Below are 25,072 nucleotides of genomic sequence, written 5' to 3' on the forward strand. Positions count from 1 at the left end.
TCAGGGAATGTACAGTGGAATCTCGTTATAACGAAGCGGGATATAACGAACTAATGGATATAACGAAGCAATTGTAATTCCCCTTGAAATTCCCATAGACGCCCATGTATTTAAAACCTCGTTTTAACGAAGCGAAAATTTCCTCACAATGGATATAACGAACCATTCTTTGACCACAACGGGCATTTACTGATCATTTTGGTATACGTGAATTCAATATCTTATAGCGCGTCAGCCGACCTCCCCTCTCCTGTGGAACTCGTTGACCCGCCCGCGCATCTGACCTCCTCCTTCCCTCAGCTCCACGCTGGGTCGGCGGAGATTGCGGCTTTGTTGGTTCCTTGTCGTTCGCTGTGGAAGAGCAACACCCCTCCGTCCCTAGACATGGACAACGGCAAACGTAAGCGCAAAATCATCACAATTGAGCAGAAGTCTGCAATGTTGAGAGCCGTTGAGTCCGGCGTCAAGAAAAAAAAAGTGGCCGAAGATTTCGGCGTATCGTTGAGCACGCTGTCAACGATCTTAAGCAAGAGAGAAGCTATTGCCGACGCTGTCGCACGTGGCGTCAAAGGCGACCGAATGAAGCTGCGAGCCCCCGCCTTCGAAGCTGTCGAGAAGGCGGTGTTCAACTGGTTTTTAGAAATCAGAGCAAGCGGCACTCCTGTGAGCGGGGCACTTCTGCAGCAGAAGGCAAGGAATTTCGCGTGCATCATGGGGCACGATGATTTTGTGGCGAGTGACGGCTGGCTGCAGCGCTTCAAGGAGCGCCACGACATCGTCGGCAGGGCTGTCAGCGGGGAATCGCTATCTGTGGACCGCGAAGCTGCAGTGGCGTGGATCAAGAAGAACATTGGGCAGCTGCTCGAAAAATACAGCCCCAGGGATTTGTTCAACGCAGATGAGACTACCCTGTTCTATCAGATGTTGCCGCAAAAAACCTTGGCCCTCAAAGGTGACCGCTGCCAGGGCGGTAAACAGAGCAAGGTCCGTGTGACCGTGCTACTTGGTGCGAATATGGACGGGTCCGAAAAGGTGCCGGCCCTCGTGATCGGCAAAAGTGCATCACCACGATGCTTCAAAGGAAAACGGAAACTCCAAGTGAGTTATGTGGCCAACCACAAGGCCTGGATGACGAGAGAGATCTTTGCACAATGGCTGCGTGAGTGGGACGAGCGGCTGGGCAAGCAGAACCGCAAGATATGCCTCGTCCTGGATAACAGCGCGGCCCACCACACTACCGTTGTGTTAAAAAACATTGAGCTGTGCTTTTTGCCGGCTAACACTACTGCGGTTGTGCAACCCCTCGATCAAGGGGTGATCATGAACTTTAAGTCGGGCTACCGCAAGCGTGTCATCGACCGCATTTTGCTCAATATGAGCATGAAGCGCGAGACAACGATCGGCCTGTACATGGCGATCGAGATGTTACAAGCTGCCTGGATTGCCGTCACGGCAAGCACGATCGCCAACTGCTTCCGGCATGCCTCATTTGGCGTCAGCAGCGGAGAGCCCAGCGAAGATCTCGGTGATGTCGCCAGTGAGGGTGCCGCGGGCGACCAGGCCGAGACATCGTGGGACGCTCTCCTTGACGCCGGCGTTGTGCCTGACTGCGACACTTTCTGCACGTACGTCGGTGCCGATGCTGACGCGGTGACAACCGAAGAGTTGTCAGATGCGAAAATTGTGCGCGCGGTGACGGGGGTGCATAATGATGACAGTGACGAATGTGTTGACACCCCGGAGCCTAACGAACCCGACGTACCGACGCCCGCGCAAGCGCTGGATGCGACAGACCTGCTGCGCCGCTTCTTTGGTGCTCATGATGACGGTGAGGACGGACTTGAAATAGCGGCTGCCGCTGAAAGAGCAGTCATCCGCTTGAAGAAGAGTCTGCAAAAGTCTATCAAGGACTATTTTTCTTCGAAGTGATCTGCCAGCTGGTGTGCTGAACTTGGCGGAAATAAAGTGCATTGTTCTTTATTATTTTGCTAGTTTTTTGCCTTCCGACGGCCGTTTTTCTCTGCGCAGCGGGCTGCTGTGATATTCGGTGGTGAGTACATTCTCTCTTGCTGGCTAATTGTCGGTAGAAATGGATATTGGCTATAACGAACTAATGGCTATAACGAAGTAATTACGACTCCCCCTTCAACTTCGTTATAACGAGGTTTGACTGTATGGGTTTTTACTGTATGGCTCCTTTTTTTGTACGTAAATTTGTTGGGAGCAAAACATTCATGCAGTATCACATAAAATTATCGGGATGCATGAGAATTTATTTTATTCTGTTAGAAACAAAAATTTGACATGCTGCCTATGAAAATTCAGAAAAATGGGAGCGTAACAGCACTTCAATATAGAGCTCACCTGCAACTTCCCCAGCATCATTAAAAGCCACAGAAGCTTCAGTGAATGAAGAAGAAAGCAAGAGTTTACAGTCTTGGTCAGCAGATGTTAGTGAAGATAAAGCCGTCCGAATTCTTAGAGTAGATGAATCACCGAAGCGCCTGAAAAGTGCAAACAAAATTCAGCTGAAATTAAAACAAAACTGGACCAAAATACATCAGCGACGTGGTGAGCCCAGTAGATGAAGCAAGGATTTTACCTTTCTTTAGGAACAGTGTCGGCTTGTCCTGCAGATGAGACTGCATTTGTAGCAGACTGATGGGTGTCTGTACAAAGTACTTCAACACTGACGTCAGAAGAGATACATAGATTTTCTTTGTCTTGAGACATTGCCCTGACATGCACAGCTGTAGGACGATCACCTAAGAATTCAATGTCCACTTCCACCTAGGTAAAAGTAATAAGCATATCCAATGACCAAGTGCCAACTATAAAATCTCACTAAAATGAACATGAAATTATACCTAAGATGTTACTAAGCATTCCTAATTATCATCAAGTTATGTCAATTACTTTCTTGCTCACTTTACATTTCATAATAAATTATCAAAAGACAAACAATCCAAGTTCGTAGAGATGTTTACAAGAACATACAGTCACTAGGCTTCCCAGACAAGAGATGCGAACAATTTTTAGACATTTCCCCAACTTTCAGTGCAACTCACAACTGTAGGGTACAAACCAAGAAGCTAAAAAAAGCTTGCTACCTTACAACTCAGGGCACTCAAAATTGGTGGAGAGCCAATCAACAATTTAAACATCAACCAAGCTCTGAGAAAGCCAGGCCACCACAGCATCAACTTGAGTATGCTATGGCCCGTTATTAGGCTCGGGGACCGTTCCTTCACTCTGGGATTGTTCCTTTACTATTACAGGGTCTACAACTGAAGAAGTTCTGAGAGGCCTCAGCAACAGAAAGGATGCAGCCAAAAACACCGATAGAAAAAGGGTGAAGAATTTATTACCTTGCATATGTTTTCCCCCATGGCCTCAAAAAACAAAAAAAAATATGATCACACACAGCTATGGACTAAGGCATGTGCCTAGACAACAAACTGCCTCTCACAGTCACGAAAATCACATATAGGGACCACGGGCTCATGCTTAAAAATCAGATTGAGAGAGCATAGCATACCTGCCAAGTTCAAGTATTCAGAATGGGGGAAATTTCCGAGGAGGGCGGGGGTGCACCAGAAGAAAAAGAAACGTCACGAAAAACAAGAGGAGGCATCCCAATCGCAAGCATGAGCATTGCGGTTTTATAATGGCTTGGAGTGGCCTAACACACGAGGGTAGGGTTTCTCACTAAGGCATACCTGCCAAGTTCAAGGATTCTAAACCAGGAAGTTTTCCCAATGGGGGGGGGGGGGGGGGGGGTCATACTGAATTATTTGCTCCCTTTTTTATGCACCAAAAGAAAACAACGAATCATCATCAAAAACAAGACAAGCGAGGGGGAGGTCCCCATTGCAAGTGCCAACATCAGCATTGCGGTCTTTCAATTGCTGCTGCTACAGACAACATTGCGGTCTTTCAATTACTGCTACTACAAACAAAAGTGGAATACACAGGTACATCATAAATGACTTTCTTGGTATATGAACACGCACTAGTACATATGATAAGTGAAGCTTGCCTTGGAATGTTAACAAAAAAGCTCATACTAGCAAATTGAAGATTAATTTTTAAACATGTGTCTTATACCTCTGGAATAGGCACCCGCCAAAACTGGAATGTGTTGAAATCGCTCTCAGCTCCAGGATCCACATGAACAACTAGCCTCTGCCTGTCCCCTTGTACAGACAACGGCTCCCTAATTCTGAAGCTCTGTGTGCGTGCTTCCTCTATAGACCCGTCCTTTAGAGGCATGTTTCTTTTGAACAATCCTTGTACAGCCAAGGTCGAGTCTGCCACCTGCAAAATAAATTTTTTGCAGGCAACTGCAACACAAAAAACCAAATGTGCAGGCACAATTGCTAAATGATACAGCCTCTAAAAAAATTCTAAACCTTGACAAAACTACGATTGAAAAAAAAAAAATATCAGTGCAGCACTGATGCGTTTTTCCCACAAACTTGCAGGAGACTACACAAAGTTGTAAACATACCATGATAATGACTTCACGGGCTTTTGCGAACAGTTAGTTTAGGCTCGAAACTAATGCAGCAGAGCAAATAGAAATTTCGTTCGAATTATTTTGATTTGAATTCGAATAGCATATAAAATCTACACTCATTACAACAAACCCGCATACAACACAACACTTTTAGATATACAACGGATTATAAATCAGCCTAAGTTTGGTCTGTGTAATCAATTATTGGACCAAAGTTCAGTTTTAGCGGGCCACGATACAGGGATAATCAGGTCCAACTGACGTAATCAGCGGCATTCTTTCCAGTAATCGGGCACCAACAGCATATTCTTCTCGCGTTGGCCGAGAATAACAAAAGACTTGACCACGCCACTCTGTGCGCACTGGGGCTACCACAATTTTAAGTTGTGCCAGGCAACATTAGTGCCTTCGGGACAAGCCAAGCCTACAGCTAAGCCAGTCTGAGAGCATGTCGGTCACGCGGACAGTGCAAATTGATAGTATTATCTCTCAAGGATGCTCACCATCTGTTATCACAAATTTCTTATCAAGCTAAATGTAAACAAAATCTTTTTTTGTGCGTTTTGCATCATATGTTGGTCACTCCATTGATAGGCACTGCGACCAAAATAAGACATTCTGACGCTCCTAGCAGGAGAGTACCGATGTCAAATTCACATACACAGAACGATCGCCACTTACGAGAGTTCCGATTGATTGAGTCTACTGTACTAGAGCCCTTTTCCCATTAGCCATTCTTAGACACTATGGATTGTAGGAAGAATAACTTTTTGTCCTTTTTAGGCAGTCAAGCAGAGCATTGAATAAGATATCGCATCATACCAACTACATTAGCTTAACCGCCACATACACCAATAGAATCGCTCCCTTTGCCAGAGTGAACACCTCTAGCAAGCATGCATATATGAAAAGCCAACCTACGTCTTCTGCAGTGCTGCATGGAGGCAAGTCTTTTGTGTTGTCACAAGAAACCGTAAAAGAAGGGCTGCTTTTACAGCCACAAGTGCTGTCTTCTGTGGCCGTAGAGGAGTTGGTACAGGCTTGCTCCCCTTTGTCATCTTTCCACACTGCCTGCTGTTCTGCTTTCTCTGGCACAGCACAGCCCACTTCATCTCCATCCACTGCAGCCACCTGACACCACAGTGCACTGTTAGGGTCATGACACCGCCATACATTACAACACTAATTTAATGGCATCAGCCAAGTCACCGTCAAATGCAGCTTGTAAGAACTGTTCATCGAAACTGAAATGCAAATTTATACTCTTAACTGTTATCATTACAAACAGAATTTACAAAATGGCCTCGAAACAAGTGAAATCTCGTTGAAACGTACCTGACTAAACGTATACTATGCGTTGACCACCAGCTACAAATTTGCATCTCCTGACGTGCGCCCTTGGGTCAACATTGATTGATTGATATGTTGGCTTATCTTAAATATCACTTCTTTGAGCACTTTTTTTTTCTATGGTGGCCTTAAACAACTGGGGGGTGAACTTAAGTTATCTTAAGAACAAGACGAGTTACAGAAAAACTAATTAAATATGTGAAATCAGCAGAAAAAACTGCATAACTCTGTGCAGTTTGATCAAGATCATTGAAGAAATACAGTAGAATCTCGATAATACGATCACAGCTGATACGAAATTCGGGGTGATACGAATTTTTCTGTGATTCCGGCCGAGGCCCATTAATTTACTATGTGCTAGAGTACGGTTGTTACGAACTGATTTTTTACCAGAGTTGTTTGATACGAATAAACGCCACCCCACCCACGGCCGCGGAAGCAAGTAGCGTGCACGCACGCACTGAAATGCGTGCTGCGGCGCTGGTTTGGCACGTTGTCAGTGCCGCCTGCGAGTGGCGGGCGACAGACTCGAATATCTGCGCGATCTCGAACACTGGAGCAACAACCTAGTTCTAGAAACGTTGCGCCGGAGTGCGCCTTTTGCTTTCTCTCGAAGGCTCCAGATGGCGCTGGCAACGGTGAAGACACAAATCCAATCCAATCTTTGTTTTGCTTGGTGGTGGTTGCTCTCTGGTGCCGACACGTGGTTACTGCAGTGCGGAGGCTGTCGACAGTCTTGCCGAGTCGAGCACACGTATTTGCTCTGTTGTGCCTTTTTGCAGAGTCGTAGCAAGCCATGTCTTGCAAGCGGAAGGCTCTCTCCTTTAAGGAGAAACTGGACATTCTTCAAAAGGTCGATGATGATCCGAAAAGAAAACGCACGGAGTTGGCTAAGGAGCTAGGCCTCGCTACGTCGACATTGAGCACAATTGTTGGACAGCGGGACACAATAATGAAAAATGTGCTTTCGTTCAGAGTCAACGTGAAGCAAGCGAAGACATCGCAACACGTGAAACTTGAAGAATCTTTATTGATCTGGTTTAAGGAAGTTCCTGCAGCCGGTGTAAACATGACGGCAAAGTTTTGCGTGAAAAAGCCGACGGGATCGCCCTTGCTCTGCACATCCGACGGATTCCAGGCCTCGGGTGGGTGGCTGCACCGTTTCAAGACGAGACATGGTCTCGTGTACAAAACCGTCTGCATGGAAGCCAAGAAGGCTGACGAGACCGTTGTTAGCGACTGGCTCGTGAAGCTGGAGTCTCTTATCTCGGGGTATGAGCCTCGTGATGTTTTTAATGCAGATGAGGCAGGCCTGTTTTTTAATCTGCAACCCGAGAAGAGCCTTTGCTTAAAAGGTGAAGTGTACCAAGGAGGAAAAAGAAGCAAAGAAAAAATAACGGTTCTTCTGTGTTGTAACGCCAACGGCGTCGGAAAAACTGAAGTTGACCATAGTTGGAAAATTTCAGAAGCCTTGGTATTTCAAGCGCGAGAGCCATTTGCCATGAGTCTATCGCGCAAACAAAAAAGCGTGGATGACGGCGGCCCTGTGCGAAGAATTTCCGTCTCTCCTTGACAGGAGAATGGCCTGCAAGAATCGGAAGATTGTTCTGATTCTTGACCAGTGCGCCGCCCACCCGAAGCAAGTGACGCTTCAAAACGTCACGCTGGTTTTTTTGCACGCAAACATGACGAAGCACTTGCAACCGCTTGACGCTGGCATTATAAAAAACGTCAAGCATCATTTCAAGAGCCTTCTTGTGCGCCGCCTCCTTGCCAAAATCGACAGGAAAGACGAAGGTGGCCTGCGAATAAGCCTTTTGGACGCCATCCATTTTATCTCAATGGCTTGGGATAGAGTAACGCCGACTACCATTGCGAACTGCTTTGGTAAGTGCGGCTTCTTTAGGATTCCCGAAGATGTGCCACAGGCCCTTTCAGAGTTGGAGGAGCCCATTGAGGGTTGGGAATGCCTTGATGCCAGGTGTTCGGCTGACGACTTTTGCACGGCGGATAACAATCTTGCCACTTGTGGTGCGCGCACAGTGGATGATATTGTCAACGAGGCCACGTGTGAGGTTGCCGATTCCAGCGACGATGACAAGGAAATGGACGAGTGCGACGGCGAAGGACCACCACCGGCGGATGAAACTCTGCACGCGCTCCACGTCCTGAGGCGTGCTATGGCTTAAGAAGGAATCAGTGATGACACGTGCACGCGTTTTTACGGATTTCAGAAAAGTCTGCTGAGTGACTTGGAAAAAAAAAGCAGCAGGAAGACATCAGAGATTTTTTCTCAAAGAAATAAATTTTTTTTTGAGTGTCGAAAATGAGTGTCGAAAATTGCCTCCGACTGTGTTAATTTAGCTAGTTTTGTGTGTGTTCCGATGATACAAATTTCGGCTAATATGAATACATTTTGTGAACCCGCGAGATTCGTATCATCGAGATTCTACTGTAAACAAAAAATTTCTAAGAGCAGTCTGCCCCCTTAAATGAGGTACGGTTGTGGAGAGCCAAATTGTCAACTGGCTAGTTGCGGGCAGTGCTTCGCCTACTCTGCTTACACCACGACTGCCGATCCACTTTCTGTAGAACACACTCACTGCTTCAGAACATGCACAGACACGGTGACTCTCCTGTTGGAATATAGCAGCGATGACAAGCTTTCTGCAAGCAACACCCACTCGGCGATAGTCTAGCAGTCTAAGTAGTGGATGGAAGAGCGTTTGTCGCGTAATAAAGGCGTGCAGTATAGTTACAACTGCACTATGCTTGCTCTGCCGTGCGTGTGTTAGCGTCAATACAGCAAGGTTTCTCGTTGACTACCCACAATGCTGAACTTCACGGCAGCAAACTGCTTGCGTTTCTACAAAGTGGAGCGCGCTTCAACACTGCCCTGCACAAAGATGCAGCAGCGATCAACAGCCAAGCCCCCAACCATAGCCACTTATTAAAAGCATGCAGTAGGCTTAAAGTGGCGCTACGCCACAAGCGTGCCCAAGCAGATAGCTGGAGATGCTTACTGTCATAAAGCTCTTCTCATCATCGGAAGTCATACCGGCCCGTTTGTAATCGCCACCTCGCCTTCATTCTTTCCCTAAGATTATCCGCAAAAGCATTGTGGAATAGCCAGAACGGTGGTACAGCTCTGGGCCGGTTTCTAGCCAGAAAACAAAACTGAATTCCCGGAGCGGTGGAGACCGGCGAAGGAGTTGTGTCAAGAGAGGAGAGCCGATTTGCGAGAGAAGAGCAAGGAGTTGCGATAGAGTGAAAAGAGGAGAGGATACGGCAGGAAGGCGACCTTGAAAACGAAAACACGCGGGAAGGAGGCAGGTCAGGCAACTTTCTTAAAAGGTCCACGAAGTGCGCAACTCGCGCGCAGTATGCGAGCGCAGACGTCTGTCTAAGCACACCGCCTGGATCGGCGTGCGCGGCAGTGTTAAAAAAATTGGTGGCTGTGGTCATATAATCATTTTGTTGCGCCGGCGGGTTTGCGTAGCCTCACTGACTTCTGATATTTCGCGATTCATTCTGCGCAAATCACCAGCCATTTTTACGCTTCAGCACGCATCCGGACGGCATGCTGAGCCGAGTGCGACGCGAGCGAGAACAGGTCCTGAACACGAAAAGAACCTCAAATTATCAGAGTGGGTGGGGTAGCCTACCCATGTGCACTAGAACGATACCATAAGACGCAGACTATCGAACACAGATGATGTTGGCAAATGATCTGGTCACTCCAGGCCGTCAATGTCAACAACAGTACCAGCTATGAAAAACTGGGATGATGGCCGACCGGTCTTCAAAAGATGGGTGGCAGTGTGGAAACGTGGGTGGCGTCTGGTGTGCTCAGAATGAGGGAAGGGGGGGGGGTGAAGGACAGAAGGGTGCGTAACAAAGAGCTGTTGGGGAGAGGGGCAACTAGAGGAGCATGGAGGCAGGGTCAGCCTTTAACGATAAGATTCTATGGGGACCTAGCGCATTTTCCGGGTTCGCAGTATTGTATGATTGAAACAATGTATATTTTCACGGTCACACGGTAAACTCTCAGTGAGAAAGTTTACCGGTAGACTCTCAGTAAACAAAACCTGAAGGGACCAGGAAAATGTGTTCCATATAACAGTAGTGTCGTTTACTGAGAAGTGAACGTGGGTGCAGAATACAAGCCCAAAACCAACCATTCCAAAGGCAGTAGTTACGTTTAACAGGTTTCCGTTCACTGAGTGAGAGTCTGCTGTACTAGGGCCCCCTTCCCATTAACCATTCTTACACACTATGGATTGTAGGAAGGATGACATATTGTCCTTTTTAGGCAGTCAAGCAGAGCATTGAATAAACATATCAAATCATACCAACTACATTAGCTGAACCGCCACATACACCAATAGAATCGCTCCCTTTGCCAGGGTGAACACCTCTAGCAAGCATGCATATACGAAAAGCCAACCTACGTCTTCTGCAGTGCTGCATGGAGGCAAGTCTTCTGTGTTGTCACAATAAACCGTAAAAGAAGGGCTGCTTTTATAGCCACAAGTGCTGTCTTCTGCGGCCGTGGAGGAGTTGATACCGGCTTGCTCCTCTTTGTCATCTTTCCACACTGCCTGCTGTTCTGCTTTCTCTGGCACAGCACAGCCCACTTCATCTCCATCCACTGCAGCCACCTGACACCACAGTGCACTGTTAGGGTCATGACACCGCCATACATTACAACACAAATTTAATGGCATCAGCCAAGTCAGCGTCAAATGCAGCTTGTAAGAGCTGTTCATCGGAACTGAAATGCAAATTTATACTCTTAACTGTTATCATTACGAACAGCCTTTACAACATGGCCTCTAAATAAGTGAAATCTCGTTGAAACGTACCCGACTAAACATATACTACGCGTTGACCACCAGCTACAAATTTGCATCTCCTTATGTGCGCCCTTAGGCCTACATTGATAGATTGATTGATATGTGGGGTTTAACGTCCAAAAACTACCATATGGTTATGAGAGACGCCGCAGTGGAGGCCTCCGTAAATTTCAACCACCCTGGGGTTCTTCAACGTGCACCCAAATCTGAGAACGCGGCCCTACGACATTTTTGCCTCCATCGGAAATGCAGCCGCAGCAGCCGGGATTCGATCCCGCGACCTGCGGGTCAGCAGCAGAGTACCTTAGCCACTAGACCACCGCGGCGGGACCCTTGGGCCAACAATAGAATAAATGCATTGTCATTGCAAATATTGCCCTAAATGTCCACCACAAAGCCATTATTATTATTATTATTATTATTATTATTATTATTATTATTATTTGAAAAGTGCAGTCTCGCTGTCGTTCCTGCCCGCAGTCTCGCTGTCGGCGGAGTGAAGGTGTCGGCGGAGTGAGGGCTAAAGACGACTACGACGACACGCCACGCTCGTAGTAACCTGATCGCGCATCCGCCTACTGCTCCCAACTAAAGCGTAATTATATTTTAAGTGATCACCGAGCCGCGAACACGTCTCAAAGTAGTAATTTTCTAGAGCCATGTCCTCGCGACGCACAAGCAGCATACGACGATCTCCCGGAGCGAGCATCGGGCCAATAGTGAGGCGAGCTGAGGCAACAAGGCGGCTACAGCCAATCAAGGACCTCGAAACGACCTTCAAACATTTGCTTTTTGTGTGCTTGTTTTTAAAAGGAGGAGAAAGCTAAAACGGGAAAGTTAAACACGGAGAAATGCTCTTTCCGGTGAGCCCAAGAAGCCAGCTCCCGGCCCCGCCATCGTGAAGCCACAATTTTTTGAAAATCGCTGTTTTCTCACGATTTCCAGGAAAAGTTTCGCTACCTAGGTGGGTGAAATGAATTTCCCGAAACAATTCTGCACGGTTTTCAGTGTACATATAGCCGCGTCCCCCCATAAGTACACAAAAATGGCAGTACCCAGACTAGTGCAGCGAAAGCAGGCGCTTACAAATTTCGAGTGCGCATAACACGCATACGAGCGTACTTCCGACAGTTAACCTTTGGCGGGAGGGTAAAATAAGGCCCGCACCGTGGTAGAAAATTCGTTAATGCGGGGTCGCTGCCCAAAAATATTTCGTTGCCGCGAGATACGTAATACATGGGCTTCTATGAACGTTTGCCGGGGATCCTCCGGAAATATTTCGTTGCCACGGGGATTTCGTTCTCACGAGGTTTCGTTATTGCAGGTTTCGACTGTAGTGACAAAACGGACATGATTGGCTCTTTGGAATACATATTTTCCCACCATTTGCTGCCACGCAAAAATTGACGCAGTTTTTTTTTTAAATCAAAATGTTTAGTTTTTGCAAGTATTTTTCTATCTCTGCAAATTTTCACACACCAGGAAGTAGCAATTCTTTTGCAATGTCGTTATGACTGTCCAGATTCTTGTTGCTGCTAGCATGCAGAACCTGCAAAAAAATGGGGAACCGACTTTGAGGCTTCTCTATCATTGGCCGGCACCTGTGTTAGAAGCTCTCCTACGAATTTATAAGCCCCTTTATGTGGATTGCAAACCATGCCCACCATGATTGTTGCTTTTTGAAGAAACTGTGTGTTTTCAGTTTTTTCTATTTTCTTCAAAAAAGTAAATTTACAACTGTTCAATTTTGAGGCCTCATATCTGCAGCTAGGGCAGGTACAACAACAATTCTTTTTGCAATGGAAACCTGTATGTGTGTAGAATGCAAGTACGGGAGCACAATTTAGAGTACAAGCCTTTTTAAATAATTACTCATCAAAATCGTAATACAATTCCAACTGCTTTTGAAAATGGATACTTCATTTTGCTGTAATATAACAAATGAACCCCTAAAATAAAAAAACTTGTATACTTTCACTCCATAGTCATTAGTCTATGTTGCCATATCTTAAATATCACTAATTTGAGCACTTTTATTTTCTATGATGGCCTTAAACAATTGGGGGTGAACTTGATTTATCTCAGGAACAGGATGAATTACAGAAAAACTAATTAAATATTTGAAATCAGCACAAAAAGCAGCATAACCCTGTGCAGTTTAATCAAGATCATTGAAGAAATGAAAAATGTCTAAGACCAGTGTGCCCCCTTAAGATGGGGACACCGGTTTTAGAAGGTCAAAAATTGCAAAAAAAAATGACTTTTTGAAGCTGACACTTTCGGAATCTGTACCTATTTTTGCACCTATCTGAAGTTTCTAGCTTCTCGCATCATTATTTTGAGCGCAAAATCAATTTATAACATCCCTGTGAGATTAATGTGAGCGCAAATTGACGCTAAAATCATGCTTTTTCCGTGCCGAACTGTTGCCGTTACACACAAGCTATCGTGTTCATCTTGGTCTCGTTTGGGAGGGTCGTTCTTCATCTTCAATTTACCGCCACCGCTGGCTCGCCTTGCTCATTGGTTTTGTAGCCAAAACGCGTCATCGAGAAGCACTAGCGCGCGATTCAATTGGCTGCTTGGGGCACGTGACAAAACCTAGGCATCCGATTGGCCAAGGGGCGCTGAAAGCGTCTGCTTCACCATAGTGCCGCGCACGGACATGCGCCATTTTGTAATGGTGCTACTGACTGCCTGCGGCAGTAAAGAAGTTCCGTGCTACAGTAATTTGTGAAGCAAGTGTGGCGGTCGTTCGTTCGCAGTGAACTTCAGAAAGAGGCCAGCTAGGGCTCAGGACAACGAGGATAACGAGCTCAACACGGTCAGCGGCGGTCGCCGAGTCACCGGTGTAGGCCACACTCACGTACGAGCCCGCTGGTTGCTTACAACGTTACTGAGAGCGGCTGCGTTTTGCAGCCTCATAGTTATTTGTCGCACATCGCCGTCAGTACAGTCACCGAACTGATAAGCGGCCTCGCGACAGACGAGCACACGGGGACAACTTGCTACAGGACTAGAAGAAACGGCACGCTCGAGCAAACAATCAGTTCTATTACATTCCCGGTGCATATAAACTGACTAAAAGCATGTGTACCATATTTTTCCCTCGGAACGGTGAAATAAAAGTTTTAACAGCATTATTCACGAAGCATAGATTTTGACCACTTTCTTTTGCTTGTTCGGTAAAAGTTGACCTAGGACAGCTAGAGCTGTAATTTTTTTTTGCACAATGTAGCTAAATGTACACAAAAAACAATGCTGGGAGCCCATTTCTAATGGGCAGCTTCATTTTTTTACTTTAATACAGAAATTTCTGTATTTGGTTAGATGCAATGAACTTTAATGTGCAGTAATTCGAGAAGTACTCGTTCAATTTTTTATCAGCTTGCAGCGTTGCACTCCTTAGGCTTTCTAGCATTCATTTATAAGTCAATGGCTATGCAATTATAAGTACTGTGAGCGCAGTCACCGACTCTTCTTTATCGATTGGACGTGTCATCATCATTTGTATAATTTCCTCATCTGTAGATATCATCATCAGTGTGTGCCAGCTCGAGCTCGCCTCGAATAAAGCTCTTCCTCATAAGTGGTGGAGGTGCTTCTCGATCCCCAAGTCCTCTCGCACGTTACCACTGGAGCTCCGCTCGGGTTGTCGTCTACTACCACCTGCCATGGCAGTGCAAGACAATCCTGGTCCATCCAACACCACCAGCCCAGTGCAGCCTCCACCGTCGACCCTGGCCATCCACAGCCGCCACCGTGATCCGCCAGTATTCTCGGGTCTCAAAGGGGATGACGAAGAATGGCTACACACCTACAACCTCGTCAGCGAGTTGAACAGGTGGGATATTCTACACAAGTTGCGCACGGTCCCTTTCTACCTAATTGATGTTGCCAAAACCTGGTTTTGGAACCACCTCCAAGATCTTCCCGACTGGGACACATTCGCACGGCAGCTCCGTCAGATTTTCGGTTACCCCAGTGTTCGCGCCGAAGCAGCAACAAAGAAGCTTGCTGAACGCATTCAGCTGGCGGGTGAATCATACACCTCGTACATTGGGGATGTTCTTGCCTAGTGCAAGCGTGTAAATTTAGCTTTGCCGCAAAGCGAACAAATACGCCATATTATCAAAGGCATAAATACCATCGCATTCAACGCCCTTGCGTCGCAAAACCCTACCACGACTCAAGATGTCGTCACCATTTGCCAGAGACTAGAAGAACTTCAGTCTCTTCGTCTTTGCCATGATGCCTCGGACATTCGTCTTCCTGCGGCCCTCGACATCCGTGCCCTGATCCGCGACATCGTTCGTGAGGAGCTTCATGGGCGCTGCTCTTCCTGCGCCCCACCGTCTACTTTAGCCTCAGCTCCAACCAACTTGCAGGACATCATTAGGCAAGAAATTGCATCTGCGTCACATTCACCTTGTTCCGCCGAATCAGGTACCAACGTACGCAGAAGTCGTGGCGCTCTCAACACCTACCACTATCCCAGCGGCTACACCAGGTGGCCATGTACTTGTGGCATCAGTGTCACCACCGATGAGCCCACAGCCGTATTACGCCATGCCGCGTCCTCAACGCCCAATCTGTTATTATTGCGGCTATAGCGGTCATATATCTCGCTTTTGCCGAAGGCGTCAACAGGACGAGCAACGTGGCTACGCTCCAGAGGAACGCGGACGCTTCAGTCCACTCACGAACTACCAGCGCACGCCTTACCGGTCTTCTTTTCAGCGTTCGCCCTCTCCACCTTACAGCAGTGGTCTGCCTGTGAACTCCCGTGAGTCTCGCCGCTGCTCACCATCTCCCAATCGCCGTTCCGTGTCACCTCTGCGACCCGCCTCCAATGTTCTGAATGCCCACTCGGAAAACTCCCCAGTGCAGTTTTAGGAGGGGAAACTGCATCCACCGGACAGCCAGCAATTCCTCCAGACAGACCATCAAACATGTTAACAATGTTCATCATCATCATCAGCCTGGCTACGTCCACTGCAGGACAAAGGCCTCTCCCATGTTCCGCCAGTTAACCCGGTCCTGTGCTTGCTGCTGCCAATTTATACTCTCAAACTTCTTAATTTCATCTGCCCACCTAACCTTCCGTCTCCCCCTAACCCGCTTTCCTTCTCTGGGAATCCAGTTAATTACTCTTAATGAACAGCGGTTATCCTGTCTACGCGCTACATGCTCGGCCCATGTCCATTTCCTCTTCTTTATTTCAACTACGATATCCTTAACCCCCGTTTGTCCCCTAATCCACTCCGCTCTCTTCTTGTCTCTCAAGGTTACACCTGCCATTTTTCTTTCCATTGCTCACTGAGTCGTCCTCAATTTAAGCTGAACCCTCTTTGTGAGTCTCCAGGTTTCTGCTCCGTAGCTAAGTACCGGCAAGATACAGCTGTTATATACCTTCCTCTTAAGGGATAATGGCAATCTACCTGTCATAATTTGAGAGTGCTTGCCGAATGTGCTCCACCCCATTCTTATTCTTCTAGTTACTTCAATCTCGTGGTTAGGCTCAGCGGTTATTACCTGCCCTAAGTAGACATAGTCTTTTACAACTTCAAGTGCACTATTACCTATCTCGAAGCGCTGCTCCTTTCGGAGGTTGTTGTACATTACTTTCGTTTTCTGCAGATTAATTTCAAGACCCACCTTTCTGCTCTCCTTGTCTAACTCCGTAATCATGAGTTGCAATTCGTCCCCTGAGTTACTCAGCAATGCAATGTCATCGGCGAAGCGCAGGTTACCAAGGTATTCTCGAGCACTGCCGTCATCTGGCCCGAATCAACACCGGCATCTCTCAGGAAGCTCGCAAGTCTCGTTACGACTCAACACACTGTGCTGTCACCTTTTCCCCAGGAGACGAAGTTCTTCTGTGAACTCCCGTGCGTGTGCCCGGCTTTATGTGAAAAATTCCTCAGTCGTTTTATAGGGCCTTATACGGTGATTCAACAAACGTCCCCCATTAATTACCGTATCTCACCACTTAACGCTCCCTCCGACCACCGTTGCCGTGGGACAGAAATTGTGCACGTTTCTCGGCTGAAACTGTACACCCAACGCAATTCCTAATATTGTCTTTCGCACGGCCAAGAGGCCGCTTCCAGCGTGACGGGGAATTAGTGTGAGCGCAGTCACAGACTCTTCTTTATCGATTGGACATGTCATCATCATTTGTATAATTTCCTCATCTGTAAATATCATCATCAGTGTGTGCCAGCTCGAGCTCGCCTCGAATAAAGCTCTTCCTCATAGTACATACATTTTAACAGTTAAAAATGTTACATTTCTTCATTTTCTTCATTTTCTCAAAATTGCAATTATGTACACCCTGCATGAAAATTACTGCAACATATTTGAAACTTTTACAGATAGCAGAATTTTTTTTTTTTTTGGAGCATGAAGCTATATGTTCGGAGCACACAACATAAGAAACCGATTTTGATTTCTCTTGATGCAAGTTTTTTAAACTAGTCCTTTGTGTGACCACACAATGGCCACATTCAGGGCTGTGAAGTTTAGTGTACTGTATCACAGCTTAGTGTACTGTAAAGTAAGAAATTATGACCCAATAAAAAAAGTGCTTCCTATGTTGTATGTCACGATTTCTACTGTCAATCCCTATGTCATTTATAAATTTTTGACAGGTGGTTATTTTTATATTGTGGTAAGAACAATAGAAATTCTTATCTTGATTATCTAATTAACTAAAGAAGCTACAGAAAAAATAAATACATTTTTGATTGATTGATTTGTGGGGTTTAACGTCCCAAAACCACCATATGATTATGAGAGACGCCGTAGTGGAGGGCTCCGGAAATTTTGACCACCTGGGGTTCTTTAACGTGCACCCAAATCTGAGTACACGGGCCTACAACATTTCCGCCTCCATCGGAAATGCAGCCGCCGCAGCCGGGAATCGAACCCAATAACTACATTTTTTTTTTTTTTTTAAATCAGGAGAACAAACTACGTAAGCATGCCAACTTTTGTCACAGTTGGTTCAAAAATAAAAGAGAGCCCCAAGACCCATGTACCCCTTTAAATGTGGTACGGTTGTGAAGAGCCAAATTGTCCACTGGCTAGTTGCAGGCAGCGCTTCGCCTACCCTGCCCCCACCAAGACTGCCTATCCACTTCCTGTAGAATACGCTCACCGCTCACTCTGCTTTAGACCATGCACAGACACGGTGACTCTCCTGTTGGGATATGGCAGTGATGACAAGCTTTCTGCAAGCAATGCGCACTCGGCGATGGTCTAGCAGTCTTAGTAGCGGACGGAAGAGCGTTTGTCATTGCTTTATAAAGGCGTGCAGTATAGTTACAATTGCACTACGCTTGCTCTGCCGTGCGTGTGTTAGCGTCAATATAGCAAGGTTTCTTGGTGCCCACTACCCACAATGCTAAACTCCCCGGCAGCAAGCTGCTTGCGTTTATACAAAGTGGAGCGCACTTCAACACTGTCCTGCACAAAGATGCAGCAGCAATCAACGGCCAAGCCCCCAACCATAGCGGCTTATTAAAAGCATGCAGTAGGCTTAAAGTGGCGCTACGCCACACGCGTGTCCAAGCAGATAGCTGGGGATGATTACTGTCACAAGGCTCTTCGTCAGCAGAAGTCATACCGGTGCGTTTGTTGGTAATCGCCGCCTCGCCTTCATTCTTTCCCTAAGATTATCCGCAGCAAAAGCATTACATTGCAAAAGCATTACATTGCACAAATTTTGGGAGGCATCAAAACCACTTCTCCCCCTTAGTTCCAGCTCTTGATTAAATGATATGTGATTGATTGATATGTGGGGTTTAACGTCCCAAAACCACTATATGATTATGAGAGACGCCGTAGTGGAGGGCTCCGGAAATTTAGACCATCTGGGGGTTCTTTAACGTGCACCCAAATCTGAGTACACGGGCCTACAACATTTCCGCCTCCATCGGAAATGCAGCCGCCGCAGCCGGGATTCGAACCCGCGCCCTGCGGGTCAGCAGCCGGGTACCTTAGCCACTAGACCACCGCGGCGGGGCAAATGATATGCTATGTGGTATGTGGGGTTCAACGTCCCAAAACCACCATATGATTATGAGAGACGCCGTAGTGGAGAGCTTCGAAAATTTTGCCCATGCAGGGGTTTTACAACCTGCACCGAAATCTGAGCACACGGGCCCACAGCATTTTCGCCTTCATCGAAAATGCAGCCGACGCAGCCCCGATTCAATCCCGTGACCTGCGGGTCAGCAGCCAAGAACTTTAGCCCCTATACCACCGCGGCAGGGCTTATTAATTTGTAGCATTTATTTTTTCAAGAGTGAATACGAATTTTCTTCGTATTGCGGGTAAAGGTAAAACAGGTTGAATGTGCCTGCAGATATGCAACTCTGTTTAAGCTAGACTGTGCCATGTATTGATGATCGGTCTAAAATGAAGTGATGTGGCATGCTGGTTTGATGTTTTTAGTGGCAATAAAAGGCACCTGTTTCACGCTACAGTTGTGTTATTTACCTACGCACCCCCCCTCCCCCTTCCGCTGCAAGGGGTCATTGCTTCCACCAATCCACAAGGGGTCCGGACACATCCATGGCCGAGAACCACTACATTACAAAGTCAACCGCCATCGTACATTAAACTGAACATATGCCCTTTGGAAGTGACCCTGTCACTGTTTACTACTAGCACGGTGTCGTGGGGCAACCCCATATTCATTCACATTTGTTTGTGGAATATTTGTATCCCTCGCTGCCTTTTTTTTTGTGTGTGTGTGTGTGTGTACGTGTGTGTGAAGACTGACGACAGTTCACTACAGCATTCCAAAAAACAGCAATTGAGTTGGCTAGGGCATGTCAAAACTTGGCAGCACACAGCAAATTCTGCATATCAGAGGGAAGAGTGCCCTACTTGTGGACGCAGAAGGACCGCAACACTACATGCAGAGATCTAAAAGAAAACATGACACATTCCGTGTACTTAGAGATGGAAGCGATGGTGTGGAGTTTTGGAGTTTATACGGGAGCTGCTTTCATGACCAAAGATGGTGACCTCGGAGTATTCAAATGAAAGGTTTCAGCTTGTTTCTGGGACTTATGAGCACTCATTTAAAAGGCTCGCTATATAGGCTGCAATGTTTACGTTTATGCATGAACGCCTTTTTTTGGCCTTTTCGCAAGTGGAATAGAGCGTAAATGCCCATGTAAACAAATGACATTGTCACTGTGGTGCAACCTCACAGCAACTAGTCTGGATGTACAGCTCTCTGTCACACCTAGAGCAGAGAGATGGCCAGCAGGATTCACTACCACCATGAACAATTAAGAATAAGGTTTTAACGCTATAGCTGATGTCAAAACCCAGACGTTTCAAAAAAGCATGTAAGGGCTCTGCGTTTTTTCTTTTCCTGTGCTGCCTCCTACCATTTCGGTACAGTTTTGGTAGGGGCTGAGACAACCTGAATGACCGTAATTACTCAAATCTAACGCGCACCTTTTTTCTAGTTGAGCGAGTTTATAAATCACATGCGCGTTAGAATCAATCGAGTACGAAAAAAAAAATTAATACGGTCATTCTATTGCCATCAACATTTCAAAAATGGCCGCCCCCTAAGTGCATCAGCATGGAACGTCGGCCATTTCTGCCAATGTGTTTCCCATGTGCGGCACTTCGTACGTGTGCAGAGGAGTTCGTCATCTTGTAGTGCATTAACATCGACGACATAGAAGGGCCGACTCCAAAGACTCAAGAGTGCACCACGATGCCGCTTTTAAAAGAAAAGTCATCGCGTGTGCAGAAACGTGTGTGCAGGACTGGCGGAAACAAAAGCAGAAGATTGTCAAAGATTCACGCAAAGGCTTCAGTGGACCACAGCAGGGTTGGTTTCTGCAAATTGAAGAGCTGCTCGCCGAGTATGTGCTTGAGCAGCGAGCGGCACAGCGGCCCGTGACGACAGAACTGCTCTAAGTGCGGGCTATGCAGTTAGCTTTAGAAAAAGGGCTAACGCGGAGCCAGTTCAAAGTGAGCAGGTGCTGGCTAACTAACTTTATGAAGAGGAAAGGCTTTTCCCTCCGAAAAAGAAGAGGCATGCGCCAAAACTTGCTGGAGGAGTATGAAGAAAAGCTTCACAGTTTTCAGAGGTTCGTCCTAAACTTGCGGCACAACAACGGCTACCTGCTTGGGAAAATCGGGAATGCCGATCAGACGCCTCTTTAATTCGACATGCCTGGCACGCACCAGAACCGTCAAGAAGAGGGCGAAGCAAGTTCGCGTGCCAACATCAGGCCACGAAAAAAACTAGAGTGACGGCGATGCTCTGTTGCACGTCAGATGGGCACAAGCTTCCCCCCGTACCTGATATTTAAACGGAAGACACTCCCGAAAGGAGACGTTTTCCTGAGTGGTGAGATCGTGCGGGCCAACGAGAAAAAGGAGTGCGCGTTACAATCGATGTTGCACTTCTTTTTCTGTCGTGGAAACCGGCTGCGCATTACAATCGAGGGCACGGTAGAATCGAGTAAACACTGTACCAGAATGACAGTTTTGGAAATGGAGAGGCATTTAACAACTCTCCTGCCGGCAGAAGAGCTCACGTGCTAAGGCATTGTGAAAAAGGCAGATTTATGCAGCCAGATTCACTGAGGCATTAAGACTTAGAAAAGCAACCTTGCACTGCATTTTGCATCGCATGCTCATTCGACAGCAAAGAGCAAGACCGACTAGACACTGGACTGATGCAACGCAACCGAAGTACTTCGGTTCACATTTACTGGGACAGTGTAAATATGCAGTTGTGTCACAAAAGGCCTATCTGCAACGATTTGGGGGGGGGGGGGGGGTGTGGGCAACTTCGAGAACTAAACAGGACATCTTCAATCAGCAGCAACAATCAAAATGCCAGTTTGTAATACAGTAACAATCCTGTGTAAAGCAGTAGAAAATGTACCACGAAGCTATGCTAGCATCTGCAACACATGAACATGTGTGCGCGTAAACGATAAAAATGTTCGGGCACTCACCTCAAAGCTCGCCAGGTCTCTATCAGGATCACCAACAGTGCCAGTAAGAGGCAAATCACTGGTGCGAGTATCTTTCAAAGGAGCAGGCTTTTCAAAAGCTGTCAGCAACGCTGGGTTGTCAGATGTGCTGGGTGCCTCTCCCTCAATAAAAGCATCGAACTGGTCTTCTGGTGTTTGCACACTCACTACCCCATCTTCACTGCAGTACAGTCCTGTGCGCATCGGGTTGGCAAATGTTGATATGAAGGGCCCCAGAGCCTGGTAGGCTGCTATCCGAACCTGCAGTGAATGTCAAAATATTAAGCATTGGAGGAATTCAAAAGACAAAATTTGTCATCAAAATGTCGCTTGAAATATTAGTCTTTACAGTAATTTGACACAATAATTATGCAATAGAGTGACCAAACAAAAATCCAGTTGGAATATGCTTTCATGAATTGAGGCCCCCATGCACCCTGGAGTACTTTTCTGCGATAGAATAGGCAACCTTAAATTCAAGCCTGAAGAGACTGGCCAAATGGTTAAATTCTTGAGTGTTCAAACTGAGTAAGCCGCAGGAAAAATGACACCAATGAATTCGCAGACTTGGCAGTGTTTGGATCAGCATCATAATCTGTTATGTGAGCCCCTACAAATCTACCAAGCAAGCTATTACCTCACCTTCTCAATTTTCTGTAGGTACACCTTTGTTAACACACACTTTCATCCCACATGCAAATTAACTCCAGACTTTGGCTATGTCTTACTACAGTCAAATCAGACTATGGTAAAATCCCATGCAAGTGCCCCGCTCCCGCTCCTTTTTTCGGGAGATTTGAAATACAAGCCCTCTTCTCTCCTCCCAGCACTTTCAGTTTCATTCACATGGTTTAGTTTGATTTATATTGGTGCATAAGCAACTTTGGCCATTGTGCACCAAACTCGTCATTGTATGGTCCTCTTAATACAGTGGACTCCCATTAAACGGAAAAGCAGCATAAATGAAACTATATATTAAATGATAAAAAGTTTTGGGTAATCTGAACATTTTTTTCACTTACATCTGCTAAATGAAAAAAACTGGCAAAATCCATGAATGGCAAAAGTGGCCATGGCAGTCTAGCAACCACGACACAAATGCCAAAGCTAGCCTAGCTAAGCCAATTCAGCGATTGCACATGTCCGCGCACATCGAGCAGCAAACGATCCATCTTGTTTCTATCTTTTTTTTGTTTCCATCTCGCGGTGAACATGAAATGGAAACGAAAAACGGCAGCACAATGCACTTTTGCTCTCAACGAAAGTAAAAATGGTTGAAGAACTTGACCGCAACGACCTATCTAAGACAGAAATTGTGAAAAAGCTCAATATTCGAAAATGCACACTGGGGAGGATACCAAGAACAAAGAGAAAATTGAAGAAGCTGCAAAGCTTGGAACTTCACCACGGACAAAATGCGGATGAGAACGGCTCTTTTCTTCGATTCAAGTGTGCACGCAGAGCGAACTTCCTGAGCAGCCCCATTTTCAAAGAGATTGGGCCAAAGAGATTGCTACTCGCATAAGGATCGCGCACTTGCGGGTGAGCGATGGCTGTCCGAGCCCTTTTAAAAAGTGGCATGGTGTTGTCTTTGAGATAGTTTCTGGAGAAAGTGTGGCTGTAAACAGACATCTGTAAGCAATATACGCAAGGGTACACGCAAGGGTACATTTGGGGTACAAGAACCCCAGGTGGTCGAAATTTCCGGAGCCCTCCACTACGGCGTCTCTCGTAATCATATGGTGGTTTTGGGACATTAAACCCCCACATATCAATCAAGGCAATATACGCAATATTTTTCTTTTTAATTGACTATAGTAGTACTCTATGCTTAAAATGTGTTTGTTTTGTCAGCCACAGTTAGTGCTTTAGAAAAAAAGTCATTTTTCATTCATTTTGTGGGCTTTGCTTAAATGAAACATCTCATAAATGTAAAAAAATGCCATAGGAACATTTCCAGACTATAATCAGATTTCCCGCGAAGCGTTGGTGGCTACGGCAATGCGTTTTTGTCTTCAAGTTGCGTCGTCTCACCGATAGAGATCCGTTACGGTCAGCAGACTGATGGGGGCCCGGCATTGTTGCTTTATTCTTGTCGTTCGATCGCATCTCGAGAGTGTCTTGACTTAATGAGCATATTACACAGGGGTGGAAGCGGGCTTCTGTCTTTTGGAGCAGCTTTGGGGGCAGGAATAATGCCGTTTTGGAGAAGTAAAAAGAGTTGTGGAGCAGCTCTGAGCACGTGTAGTGGTGTGTTTTGGAGCAGATTTCTCAAGTCACACACGACTGTTAAAATTTTTAGTTCTGGCAAACACAAAACATTGCAATGGTTTTTACTAAGCATGCAGTCCTTATCAAGCGACCAGACTTACCCCAAATTGATATATATTAAGCCTTACAAAGTCAAAGCTGAAATCGCAGCAACTCAAGGAAAAACACAAGGGGTGCGATGAATAGATGAATGAAAACTATTTTAAAATGCTGCAATAATAAAAATGTTATTCAAACACCACATCCATCATGAACAGCAACTCAAGACTAGAGATGAGCTAATATAACAAAAGGTATCTTCAAAAGGTATCTCAAAAGGCACCTCAAAAGGTATCTCAAAAAGTATCTCAAAAGGTATCTTCACTAGAGGCACGAGCGCTGCAATCGCTGTGACGGGCAGGGTTGGATCACGTGATCTCGCCTCGCTCTGGAGAAGGAAAGCTGGCGGTTGGATGCATCGTTTTTAATGGCGACTTCGCGGCATTCTCACTTTTGAACAGTGCTGTATTGCTCAGACTTCATCTGTACGAACTTCTTCAGACAACACAATGCAGAAAGTTGCAGTAAACGTTTCCGGCGACGTGCCAGTGCGCTACATACGCGATGACACTGTCGCGAAGTGCCACTGTCGCGGAGTGCCACTGTCGCGGAGTGCCACTGTCACCTCTCTCTATGTTGTGGTTGTTATTTTCGAGCCCATGGAATTAAAAATGAGCGCAACCATGAATGTTCAAATAAATGCAGAACGCTCCATTTTCTGCACGGGAGCTTCGTTCAAAATGAAAAATGAATGTGCAAACAGTTCGATTATGTGCATCTTGAAATAGATCTCTGAATTGTCAGGGTCAAGATATAGCCCATAAGTCTAGTTCCTTTCCCTTTCTTTTTGTTTTTACCTTATTCCGGCCTATTCGTGGCCAGTTGCTTCCAAGTATTCCGCCAGCGTGTTCGACAAAACCTCCTTTCTTACACCATACATGTGCCGCTCTAATCTTTGCTAAACTTTATTTTTTTTCGCCATGGTAATTTTTATTGCAATCTGCGCCACCCCT

The 25,072-nt window shown here is 46.2% G+C and overlaps 1 protein-coding gene across 7 annotated transcripts in view; it reads right to left on the reverse strand.

Moving 5' to 3' along the window:
- Positions 1 to 25,072, reverse strand: part of LOC119177035 (serine/threonine-protein phosphatase 4 regulatory subunit 1) — a 148,846-nt gene that overhangs the window by 40,859 nt on the left and 82,915 nt on the right. For all 7 annotated transcript variants that reach the window (XR_012887053.1, XM_075878006.1, XM_075878008.1 and 4 more), the window contains 6 exons: positions 21,732 to 22,010; positions 10,321 to 10,530; positions 5,441 to 5,650; positions 4,108 to 4,317; positions 2,603 to 2,790; positions 2,365 to 2,504 (listed from right to left, as the gene is read on the reverse strand). Coding sequence is in view for 6 of the 7 variants with exons in the window: in XM_075878006.1 (XP_075734121.1) it covers positions 2,365 to 2,504; positions 2,603 to 2,790; positions 4,108 to 4,317; positions 5,441 to 5,650; positions 10,321 to 10,530; positions 21,732 to 22,010 (1,237 nt within the window). In the remaining variant the exon portion in view is untranslated. The remainder of the gene's footprint in view (positions 1 to 2,364; positions 2,505 to 2,602; positions 2,791 to 4,107; positions 4,318 to 5,440; positions 5,651 to 10,320; positions 10,531 to 21,731; positions 22,011 to 25,072) is intronic.

This window comes from Rhipicephalus microplus, chromosome X (genome assembly GCF_043290135.1).
Source record: "Rhipicephalus microplus isolate Deutch F79 chromosome X, USDA_Rmic, whole genome shotgun sequence".
NCBI lineage: Eukaryota > Metazoa > Arthropoda > Arachnida > Ixodida > Ixodidae > Rhipicephalus > Rhipicephalus microplus.